The sequence below is a fragment of the Podarcis erhardii genome (assembly GCF_964252035.2).
Source record: "Podarcis erhardii genome assembly, chromosome: 8".
Lineage (NCBI taxonomy): Eukaryota > Metazoa > Chordata > Lepidosauria > Squamata > Lacertidae > Podarcis > Podarcis erhardii.
In genome coordinates, this window is record NC_138499.1 from 42,665,406 (window position 1) to 42,678,666 (window position 13,261).

General features: G+C 41.6%; 1 protein-coding gene across 4 annotated transcripts in view; it reads right to left on the reverse strand.

Annotated features, from left to right (window-relative positions):
- ASXL3 (ASXL transcriptional regulator 3) overlaps positions 1-13,261 on the reverse strand; it is a 104,769-nt gene that overhangs the window by 29,840 nt on the left and 61,668 nt on the right. For all 4 annotated transcript variants that reach the window (XM_081873596.1, XM_081873597.1, XM_081873599.1 and 1 more), the window contains one exon: positions 9,104-9,225. In XM_081873596.1, the coding sequence (XP_081729722.1) occupies positions 9,104-9,225 (122 nt within the window). The remainder of the gene's footprint in view (positions 1-9,103; positions 9,226-13,261) is intronic.

Sequence of the window (13,261 nt, forward strand, 5' to 3'; positions counted from 1 at the left end):
GTCCTGACATCTGGATTTGAAAAACAAGACAGTCCTTCCATTTTACTTGGTATTTACTATATCAAAGCAGCATGTACATAAAATGAAAATGCATGTACTTCCATTTGGGACATAAACGACAGAATAAAAATAGCCAAATCTCAATTCATGTAGCACTTCATTATATTAAGCAATAGCAGCCTGCATTTGCTATTTATGTGCTGGGACAAGATCCATAGACATCAAGTCACAAGCTGGTCTCCGACCGTAATAAATAAATTCATAGACATCAGAATTTTTTATGCAGTATAGATCACTCCCACACACACACCAAGAAAACCCACTACCATTTGCCATAGAAACTCTGTCCCACCAGAAAATGAGGCTTTGGCCCTATGCACACTTCACTCAAATTCAGGGCATACTTGAGTACAGACTCAAGCACAGCTGCACTTTTAACCCCTCCATATCAAGTCTTTTAGCAACCATGTGTTGAACAGAATACAAAAGCCAATTTGTGGATTCTTCACATGTAGGCGGTTCTGCACAATCAGCAAACCCATAAAACCAGGTGTCCCTGCAAGGAGCTCCTGTGCTGGCCTCTCTGTACAAACATTCATGTGCTATGTGCAGTTAAAAGAAGAAGACCTGACATCAGGGGTGGGGCTAAAACCATGCCCACTCCAGCCTATAGTTGAGTATTCCCTACATGTATGTAGAATGTAAAAAGGTAAAGGTAAAGGGAACCCTGACCATTAGGTCCAGTCGTGGCCGACTCTGGGGTTGCAGCGCTCATCTCGCTTTATTGGCCGAGGGAGCCAGTGTACAGCTTCTGGGTCATGTGGCCAGCATGACTAAGCCACTTCTGGCGAACCAGAGCAGCGCATGGAAACGCCGTTTTACCTTCCTGCTCTCTTGCATCACACAAATGTACCTATTTATCTACTTGCACTTTGATGTGCTTTCGAACTGCTAGGTTGGCAGGAGCAGGGACCGAGCAACAGGAGCTCACCCCGTAACAGGGATTCGAACTGCCGACCTTCTGATTGGCCTGTCCTAGGCTCTGTGGTTTAACCCACAGCGCCACCCGCGTCCCTATTCAAGTGTTCTAAAAGCCCTAATGCAATGAGGGAGTGAAAGGAAAGGCGTGTTAGATCTGCCACTCATTGCTGTCTCCATCACCTTCCACAGACTGGAGAAGTAAAGTCTGAAACAGGGAGCCTGCTCTCTACTCAAATTGACCCCTTGCTGCAGAAGTTATCTTTCCAACTTGTGGAGGATGGTGCTAGCGCATGCACACCCTCGCTCTCTTGCATCACACAAATGCCTGGACACAGCTACTATCATTCCTACACAACCCAAATTAAAACTAGTATCTTGATTCATCATCACCATCACCAATTTATTCCACATTCTGAAGCTCGACTTAGCAACATCAATTCAAGTCTGAAAACCATTAATTCCCACTCCTCCCTTAAAACTTTCTGTAACATGTTTCATGCAACAAAGAATCAAAGTGCTAAGCATAAAAGCTGAATATGTCTGCAAGGCTACAACCATTTTATTTAACACAGAGTAATAAAACATGCTGACCTACAAAATTACTAAAGCATCTGTATCCTTGACTACATTTCATAAAATCCTCCCACACACAAAGCTCAAATCCCAAGGAAATAAGATGAATTTGTTTATATTAACCTGTATTAGATTCAGGAGCCATTGGCTGATATAGGAAAACGGAAAATCTCAGGGGTGATGCACATTCTGGGCAAGACACGCTCAATAGCAACTCAGGGGCCGCAGGTTCAAGTTGTTATTTCTATCATAAATCTGCTATGTAGCCTTTAAAAATCAGTTTACTCATGGCATTATATACCCTAATTTTCATTCCTCAAGTAATCTTGCTATGGTTGAAGCTACAGTTTGAGAACTGGTACTGATAATGCCAGGGTTGCAGGTTCGATGGGACAGCTGCATATTCCTGCATTCCAGGGGTTTGGACTAGAATCAGGAGTGGCCAACTTCCAAGAGACTGCAATCCACTCACAGAGTTAAAAGCTGACAGTGATCTACCCCCTTTGGTTCAGGTCATTTTACGGGTGCAGGGCAAAGATGCTGAGTTTGTTTTGAGGGAGCCAAAGTTTTTTAGCTTCTTTGGGGGGAGCCACTGATCTACCAGTGATCTACCACAGACCTCCAGTGATCTACCTGTTTATTTAACACAGTGATTACGATCTACCTGTTGGACATGCCCAGATTAGATGATTTAACTAGACTTAACAATCCAGGGGTCCTTTCCTTTTTTTTACTATTAATGTTGTGGCACAGGAACTTCTTCAGCACTGCTTGTTGTTGCAGTAGAAAAGCAATGCTGTTGCACTCAGGTCCTACTTATGGGCTTTCCATAGTAACTGGCTGGACAGTGTGAGAACAGGATGTTGGACTAGATGTACTTTTGGAAAGATCCAGGAGGGCTCTTCTTGTGTTCTTGTATCATATAATGTCAAAAGCCATAGACCAAATGGGAATAACCCATTCTATAACTTCTCCACGCACCAGCATTATTCCTGCTAGAAACTGAGACAACAACGCCATAGGGAAGAGCCACAACATGAACCTAGCCCAGCATATGTGATCCAGGGCTTCTGATGGTACCAATATGACATGGGAAAGAGCAGGTATCTTCCTTGGGCCATAGGTGTATCATGCCCTGGATTCTAAGAACCATTCTACACATACTGTAGACTGGGGTGGTGGGATTCTAGACTGTTGTGGTAGAATTTTGGACTGCACCATTTCAGACTGAAGGTTGGGGGGGGGGAACGTCACACTTTTAACAAAGAGGACGTTTTAAAACTTCCAGTGCAGTTCCTGGGGTTAGGAGAAATTCTCTAGAGGCAGGCAGGCAGAAGCACAACATAATTAAAAAGGAAGAATTTAGTATCGGCCTCTCTTGATGTGCTAGTTTAATATATGTTGGGAGCATGCTATATTGTGACATGCCCCTCCAGTTGCGGTTTCAAATATTACAGTTGAGAATTATATAATCTCTATCTTCTTTTTAAATTATTTGTAATGTACAGAATGATTCTAAGTTATTTAATGCCGGGATTGGAAATGTGGTGCCCCTGGGTGCCAGTACCTCCTAGCCTTTAAAGGTCTAGGCCAGTACTCTTCAACCATTTCAGACCAGGTATGCATATTTAACCCAAATAGGCATCTGGGCCCCCATTTCTTTTATTTTCTTTACCTTCTGTTTGTATGGTTGCAGTGCTTGTGTTGTGATCTACCTTGCACCAAGCCACCATACGAAGGCTGATAATCTAAGCAACTATTCCCTCCAAAATGCACAACACAGTCACACCTTGGGTTGAAGTAGCTTCAGGTTGAACGTTTTCAGGTTGCGCTCTGCGGCGACCCGGAAGTAATGGAACACGCTAATTCCGGGTTTTGCCACTTGCGCAGACGCTCAAAATGACATCATGCACAGAAGCGGCGATTCGCGACCCGCGCACACGCAGACGCAGGTTGCATTCTGCTCTAGATGCGAACGGGGCTCCGGAATGGATCCCATTTGCATCCAGAGGTACCACTGTACATAACAAACTCTTTACTCTTCCTGCTCAGTTCCTTGTGGCACAGACTCAGCCTCTCTACATTGCACATGGCCTCATACATTGCCTACATGGCACTAGATGCCAGGATTGACACCCATCATCCTATATATTTGGAGCACAGTAGAGGTGCAAAGAGCTTCTCTCTGTGAGTAAGCGCAGTGGTGGCTGAGGTTGGTGCCTTCCTTTCCATTGAGGAGGGAGTGATAGGGGGCTTCTCCACACCATATCCTAGTCCTCTCTCCCTCTGCTCTTTCTGATGTGGCAGTCATTTTATGTTAGGCCATGCTCTCATGGCAGCCATTTTGTGGCTGGCACCATGGCACTTACTCAAAACTCCGAAGTGCAACCCCTGATTTAATGCATAGATTTATCTCAACATGTTCCCAAAGGCTCTACCAACAAGTGACCCGAAGTTTACAAACACTGCCAGTCCTACATTTTAACCAATTTGTATTAACTATAACTGGCTACTCTGTAAAACATGTACAATCACAATTGTGAAGGAATATATAAATATCCAAAAGTTTAAGCTGCACTTTCTTTCTTTCTTTCTTATTTCTTTTTTTACAACAGAAAAAACTGATCATATGTTCACAGCTACAAAATCCCTCATATCTTAATAAAAATGACTTATTGGTAGCTTTCCAACAGTGCAAAGAAAATGCAAGCATAAGCTTGGATGTGCAATTTAAGTAGTCATACCAACTTTCACATCAAGGGAGGCAAAGTATATCAACTTCTTCATATTTCCTTTTTTCTTTTAAAAGAACAAGCATTCACTTTTTTAGGGGGGGGTGTTAGTATGAAGCTGTTAATGTGGTCCATTGAAAAATGTCCTGTGGGGAAATATTATCTCTTCCACCACAGCACAAAAGCAAACAAACTAACTAGGAAGCAGATTGCACCCTGCTGCTTTTAATGGCACTGCTGTTTGTTATTTCAACAGTAAAACAAGTTTAGAATCAAAACAGCATTTTTCTGAATCCAATGCCATCAAGCAAGCAGTGCAGAACACCAGAGAACTACCATCTAGTTTCTCTTTAACATGTGTGCTGAACCAAAGTTCAGTAAACAGGCTGGGTAGCACATTTTCTGGTAAGGAGGAATGAGTGAACAATATTTACCCTAGACATATTGCTAGGATGGCAGTTTTGTACAAATCCCTTTTGCCTATTGAACACATTCTCAATTCAGACATTACACCAATCAGATGTTTTACATTAACCAATCAGAGAACCAAATATGTTTCCAAACATATAGAAAACCCATTGTTTAGATTGGCTTGTGGGCTTTCATTTTTCTATCTGCCCAGACTCCTATTTCTATGGTGCAGCAGCCTAGAGCATGGGTAGGCAAACTATGGCCTGGGGGCCGGATCTGGCCCAATCGCCTTCTAAATCCGGCCTGCGGACAGTCCGGGAATCAGCATGTTTTTACATGAGTAGAATGTGTCCTTTTATTTAAAATGCATCTCTGCGTTATTTGTGGGGCCTGCCTGGTGTTTTTACATGAGTAGAATGTGTGCTTTTATTTAAAATGCATCTCTGGGTTATTTGTGGGGCCTGCCTGGTGTTTTTACATGAGTAGAATGTGTGCTTTTATTTAAAATGCATCTCTGGGTTATTTGTGGGGCATAGGAATTCGTTCACCCCCCCCAAAAAAAAATATAGTCCAGCCCCCCACAAGGTCTGAGGGACAGTGGACCAGCCCCCTGCTGAAAATGTTTGCTGACCCCTGCTCTAGAGGCTAACCAACAGCAACTATGGTTTGTAATACAAAAACACTACTTGGCAAAAATCATGGTTTTTAAACTCACTTCAAATATTGGCTTCCCACATGCAATACCATGGTAAGTTTTCAAAATGGAAAGCAAAATTACAGAGATTATGGCTAGTTAATTTTGTGTTCACCTGCCACAAAATGTAACATATCTGTAGATTTGGCAAGAGGCTGAAGCTGTTATGGAGCAGCTCTGTGTCTTTCCAGTTTGATTCAATATTTGGGACCAAATTTGATTTATTAAAAATGATGTTCTGCCCTGACCCCATTTACTATAATGGTGAATCTAAAAACAGCTATACCTCGTTGAGTCACCAACAGAAAAAGGTTTGTCTGTATTTTGTGTAATATAATTTGGATTTTAGCGTTGTTTGTATAGAAGAGAATAGAAAGAGGTTTGTATCAACTTCAATCAATTTTATTTGAATACTTGAATATTTATTCCAATACTTTTACATATTTAATGTACCTCATTGGTTCAGCATCAAGGCAAGGGTCTTTGGGTTTATGAATGAGGAAAATTGTTGGGAGTTATTAGGTATATTTTTGCAGATGTATAACTAAAAAAGTGAATAATGTGAAACAGATAAATACTGGAAATCCATATTATTTATCAAAGAAGCAAGTTTTGTATAACAGTAAGCTCCTGTGAAAAGTTCTATTAACAGAGAAGCAAGTTTTGTAACATAAAAAGCTCCTGTAAAAAAAAAACAAGATTTTTTTTGTTGTTGGAACAAATCTCATTGCAGTAATTTATAATCCATTGCCTGCATGGGTTGTTTTCATTTTTCGCAAACAAAGAGGTGGGCAGAAACACTTGTGCAAACCTTTAGTTGTCATAACTGACAGCTTTTGTGTTGGGCAGAAGTGTCCCTAGCCAGGAGCTAAGGGGGCTAAAGCCCTGGATATGTTTTTTCCAAGGCCTCAGAGCTTTGCTATGACCTGAGCAGCTGCTTTTCCAAAATGGTGGGTAACAATCCATGGCATCTCAAGGTATGCCTCAAGGTGTGTGTGGGCTGTCTCTGAAACCCTGCCACTGAATATATACAATGGGTTGGTTAGATGGACCAATGGTCTGAATCAATATAATTAATGGTCAGTTAGATGAACTAATGGTCAAACTCTCATTCTGTGAGAGAACTGGGTAGAAGAAGGCTCCTCTGAGCCAAGAGAGTCAATGGCCTCAAAGAATGCAGCTGGGTCTCAGGAAGGAACTCAATGAATCAGCCTAAGCCCTAATCCAAAGCAAAAGGAAAGGCAAGGAGAGATATCTATAACCCAACCACAAAAACCAAGCAAACTACAAACAAGTTAGAAAATCACATGTATAAATGAGGGCACAACTGAAATACATCAAATTTTATAACCACATGTATTTTAAAATCAAATACCCAATGCACAAACAACAGGCAAAGAGAAAATACTTCTACATGACAAACCCACAATGTACAACAAATACCAAATGCATTTCAACCAAACATTGGTCTACTTGATGAAATGCCACCAAAAGCTGAAATACAAACAAAAGACTGTGACGACTCCACAAATCAGGACTGCCACCTTCCCTAAGTCTGCCAACTTCAAGAAACCAGAAAATCCTTCCTTGCCTCTGCTGTATCCCTCCAGCTGAAGGATGGTCCCACCTATAACCCTCCAGGTGTTGTTAGACTCCAACTCCCTTCAGCCCCAGCCAGAATGCCTAATGGTCAGGGATAATAGGAGTTGGAGTCCAACAACAGCTGGAGGGCCACCAGTTCCCCATTCCTACACATCTACAAAGTAGATTAGGTTGAGAGTCAGTGGTCAACTCCAAACTACCGAGTCAGCTTCATGGATGGGAAGGGACTTGAACCAAGGCAAAAGTCCACTCTCTGTGTACTAGCTGCACTGTTTCATACTTCAGTGTGAAGTATGGATAAGTCTATTTCTGGTCTGATTCAATTTTGCAAGTGCTTTTTCATAAGGTCATTCTGTCCTGTTTCTACACTACCGTAACCTGTGATTTAGTTATTTTTTAAATCCATATGAATTTTTTTATTTGAATATGTAGTCAAATACATATTTTATCACAAAATATGCATTTAAATGCATATTTTTACATCAATACACACACCTACAAACATATATATTGCCTAACATATGCATTTTTGTATGTATTTTGAGACAAGAACTATATCAGACAAGCGCTAAATGCTAAAGACATGTTCTGACCTGTGTATTCGTCTGACAGGTGGAAATTAGATCAGCTTGCTCAAAAATATGGCCCAAGCAAAATTCTCCTACATTACTACTTTGAAGATAACTACTAGAAAGCAGGAGCTTGTGAAGGGAACTACCAGTAAAGAGGTGGATCAAGTCTAAATCACCTTGTCTCCTGTTAGTTTCACCCCAATCTAACACTTTTTAAAAAGCGAACATAAATATCACTAGTGTGAACACCTGGAATAGTTTGCCTTTGTTTACCATACAGAGTGGAAAAGGTTTCTGATTCCTTCAAAGTTATTATACTGCAAGGAATCCATATGTTAAAGTCAAAAGAAGAAAAGAAAATACAGCCAGCTCCACATTGCTTCTGGCACTCTACAATGTAAGCAGTTTATTCCCAGAACATGTTAAAGGTTCAGCTCCTGTTATTGCAGAACAGATCCAGTAAGTTAATATTGGGTGGTGAGTGTCACATACAATTGCTTAACATCTCTGTGTATTCAGAGGCACTGTAGGCTATTTGTAGTGGAATGGAAGCACATTATACCCCCATAAAAGCAATAGAAAGTCTGGAGAGAGGATATACAGTAGGAGAACCAACTCCCAACAGCAATTTTCTGAACAAAAATTGCTGCTTAAAGTTCATTCACCTATCAGATAGGATTTACAGTTTTGCATTAAATCAAATCCAGCTGCCTGCATCTGGTAGTATTGAATACCTGTAGCCCAAGAGGAAAAGGGTGGGGAATGAGGGAACCTCCTTAGGCCAAAACACAACACATTGACTTAAGCATTCAATATTTGTGTGTACGGGGAAAGGATTATTTCCTGAGATCTGTAATAATCATCATTTCAGACAACCAAAATCATTTTAAAATTGAACAACTTTTCATTGATTTCCTTACCATGTGCACTTATCCTACCTATATACAAGTATTTGCAGCTGCCTCCTGAATTTTTATGTTAACAAGGTATCTGTAATTGCATTTATGGATTTCTCCTGCAGCCGATTTTGTCATTTTGTCTTGCCTGGCACTTCCTCCACAAACAATTTATGCTGTGTGGCTTCATCTCATCGTTAAAATCCCTCTGTAATGTTTCAAACTATTGCTCTCCTAACACCACAAGCCTCAAAGTGAAAGGCAAGCTCAGATTATTCATAGGTTCAGAATCCTTTCTACAGCACCTCCCTGCACCTTTTCCATAGTGAATCATGGGGTGGCCAGGATCCTCTCTTTATAACAATATTTCCATTAATGTTTAAGTATCTGGCTCTTCACTGCTGGAGGAAATGGGGTGACTCTACTACACAATAGCATAACTGGAGATACCCCAGTATCCAGACCCAAACCAGATCAGAACTCATTCAGCACCTCAATGCCAGATAAGCAAGGCAGGCAATAAGCTTAGCTATGGTACCATAAAATCTCACCACCTTTATTCCCAATACATACATAAATAAAGGATAGCTTAAATGCCCATCAGAAGAAATCTGACTGATAGTGAAGCCAATATTAGCTTACCTGTTTAAGTGCCTTTTTGGTGTGCTGTTGGAAGGAAGACACTAGCTTGCTTTGCATTGGTGCATTCGTAAGGCTTGAGTCCCGAACGGAAGACATTTCTTCAGGTGCTTGCTTAGTACAAACTAAGAATATAGAAATAAAACAAAGCACTGAGAACTGAGGAAAATCAGTCTGCAAATTTAATTTAATTTAGAGATCACAGAACTACCCTAGGAAAGAAAATCTCTGGGCTGATCTGCCATGTGTGAAAGCTGTTGCATTGCAAAGAACATGGAATATCTTCAGGGTGGTTTATGGAAGAACGTGACCAACTATGAAGTAAGAGGCAACCAGAAACAGCCATTCAAACAGTCACAGATTTGCCTAATGTTAATTCAGGGGAACTAAAGACCTGCTGAAATCATTTTGATCTTTTCTTGTTCCAAGTCGAATCTGGGCCTCTATCTACAAACAGCATCCGCATGGCCACTGGCAATGAAATCACACAAAGCTCCATTTTGTCGAGACGTAAATTTTAAATTGTGTACTGGCAACACATGCTAAATCCAGTGAATGACTTGATACATACAAATTAACATCTGTGAACTGTCTTTCACTGCAATTTGAAAATGCACTCTGTTCTCTGCAACAAAGTTCAAAACTAAGCAGGACGCAATGTTAACCTTAAAATGTTAACAATACTTCATGTATGTTGTGTTATGTGGAGCCGGCTCACCCATAAGGCAGGGTGAGGCAGCCGCCTTGGGTGGTGGATGCCATAGAGGCAGTGCCCCTGTGAACAACCCCATGCCCCACTTCATTGTTGCTGGAGCAGCAGTGCTGGCAGCAGCGCCAGCGGCCAGCGAGGTTTCGCAAGATCTCACTGAAAACTTGCAAGGTCTTGTGGAGCACATTAAATCTTATGAGATTTTGGCAAGATATTAAGAGGTCTTGTTGGAAGTCGCTGCCACCGCTTCACAAAAAGCACCACATAAGCCAGGTATGGCTTATGTGCACCACATAAGCCAGGTATGGCTTATGTGCACCACATAAGCCAGGTATGGCTTATGTGTTTTCATAAAACAAATGTTTGGGGTTGTTTTGGCCTGCTTTAGTTGCACTATAGCCCCACTCCCCAACATCAGTAATGTGATATCATCTGGGAAGCAGCACAGAACAATTAATAGAGCAGAATAAATCCACGCACTATTATTGTGTCAAGAACACGTGGCAGAATAAAATGCCAGACTGGAAGGGCCTGCAGTATCATTCTGAAGCCAGGCAGAGGAAATGCAGTGTTTTCATTCTACCCTCTGCCAGTTGGGGGAAAAATGGTAGCTGCAAAGATGTACTACAGTCACCAGGGCTACAAATATGTGGCAAAAAAAGAGAAGGTAACAAGGTGGTGTTTGTTTAAAACAAACCAACACACACACAAAAACTGTGACCTGATTCAAATATTGCAACCAATCTCCACATAAAGGTCTGGCTGTTAAAAATGTTAATGCATGCTACATGATGGCTGCATACATGACCTGTAACATTTACAAGTTCTTTGCCACATGAATCATTTCATTTTGTATTCACATTACTATCACACATTTTTGTTTGCCATTGACACAGAAAGTCTCTGCAGGATTGGAACCTATTTCAAGTAAGCAACTTGTAAACATTACAGCCTTCCCTTAGAACTGGCACAAGGCGTAACAAAACAGCATATAACTGCTACCATCATGTCTAAATTGACTGATAGTTACTGCTAAGTTCCAAGGCAGAAAGGCACCAAAGAGAGGAATACAAGAACCAAGTAAATTAGAGTAAGTATGACAACACCAACCTCACTCAGATTTCAATCAATTCTGTCAAGATGGTGGAGGGGACTTAGAGACATGTTTTATTTTTGCGTGTTCAGACCCAGAAACCTCCCGCCTAAATAAATTCACACTTGACTCAAGTTTTGATTTTGGTTTTTGGCAGAATTTAGGCCACAACTTTATTGATTACATAAAGTGACTGGTTGCATAGGCTCTGGTTCAACTAGCTCCCTGTCATGCAGGTAGCTCTGACCCAGGATTCCAGCATAGGTCAGCCAAGGGTAAACACCTGGATAAGCGAAAAGTCGGGAACGGACTATGTCCACCACCCAGATGTCCCCCTGGACTCTGGCACAGGCACAACCCCCTCTCAGGGGTTGACCAAACCATTTGAGTCCCTGGATTCCTTTAACGGAATACCCTTCGCATAGGAATGGCGAAAGAGTTCTCCCGTCCCTATCACCTGAACCAGAGCTTATCTGCAACCTTACAAGTTGTGACGATTTGCTACGCGGCAGGCGAAACCCAAATGGCAACAGCCAATCAGCCAAGTGGGGAAAATTCCTGCCGTGCCCCTGTCCCAATGACAGAAGACAGACGATGGCATAGCAAGGTCAAGCGCAACAAGCCCTAAAAGTAGGGAGAGGTGGGCGGGTGTTCCGAATGCACGCACCGAAAGAGGAAGCTCTGGGTCATATGCATAGCATATATAGGTCTCTCAATCCGTTTGGACTGTGCCCCATTGGCCAGATTAAACCCAGCATTGAGGGACCTACCAATCGGGTGTTGTGGCTGACCAATCTTACCCACCCACAACACAGGGGATTGGTTTCCTGGTCTCACCGCAACACGTGCCCTCTTTAAGGGAGGACACGATTTCCCCCCAGTCATCAATGCAGAGACATTGCATTGCTTCAGATTTCCCAAAGCAAGCCTCAGCTTCAGTCCCAAGGTGAAATGGGCTTCTTCAAAGTGGTGCAGGGCACAGCACACCCCAGTCAAAGCAGATTCCAAAGCAATTTTTTTTTCCTGTTCAAGCCCCACATTTTATGAGATAATTTATTTCAGTTTTGTTTTTTTTTTGTTGTTGTTTTGCTATGAGAATCATCACACTTATTCCACCATAGTTTACTCCATAACATGTAGCTTCATAGCCCACAGTATGACAGTCAAAAATGAATTAGCAAACAAAATGCTCATAGTTTCTGCAGAGGTTCTTATATATTAGCTCCAGTGTAGTTAATTTCTCCCATGACAAAAGGATTTTTACTTGCTCAAATACATAAAGGAACTAACTACCCAATATCTGTAACAATTAGTGATTTTAAATTGCATAACTGGCAATTATAGTGTCTAAGGAGCCATCTGAGTCTACCATGTAAATATTGTATACAATGCATGTATTGTTTTATTTAACCATTGGCCTAATTTGCAGTGGATGGGGATCGCATGTCAGAGAAAAAGATGACGCTCTCTTAATTATACACGAACAATGAATATTACAGTATTTACTTTAAGCAGCTTTATTTATGTGAATATTTGACAGATAAGGCAAGTCACTGATCCGATTCAAGCCCTCTCTGGGCAAAATATGATTTTCAACTTGGCAGTCAGCCTTAGGGCTAGGTGCTTTTCACCGTTCTCCTCTCCACCAGTAAACCATGGTTTCACATTCAATGTACATGGTCAAAAACCACGTTTAGTGTAACTAGAGATTGTAAATGCGGTTTCAAATGGGTTTTATGTTAGAGGGGAACAAGTTAGTAGTGCAATGGATGTAATGGGTGATGTTGTGATGGTGGGACAGGAGGATTGTTCTAGGAAAGGGAGGGGAGAAGTATTCATTCAGAAATGTTGATTCCAGTTTGAAAACCATCTATCTGCTGAGAGGCAGCACTACACTTGCATTGAGTCACTAAGAGTCAATGCTACTTTAATGGATAACAATGTTAGGGGATTAAAAAAAGTTAATGACAGGTGTTTGCTTTTGGGACCACAGTGCATGGAGAGGGTTGTTTAATTCTTGGGCTTCCCATAGGCCAATGTGAGAACAGGATGCTTTACCAGATGGGTCACAGGCCCAATCCATCAGGTTCTTCTTATGTTCTTATTAAGCATCTCTTTGGATAAGGGAAGGGTCACTGGGAGAGTGTGTGTTTTAATCCTTCCCTACTCTGCCATTTGCTCAATCTGAAACATTCCACAGAGGCTACTTCTAGGTACTTTTATTTTCCCATCAGCAGGGGAATCAGTGAAATAGCTTGAAGGGGGGTGGGTTTAAATGCCCGCTCCCTCAGTGCCACTTCCCTAATCAAACTCGCACTCTCCCATACCTACACTGAGGTAAAGCAAAAGATGTGTAGGT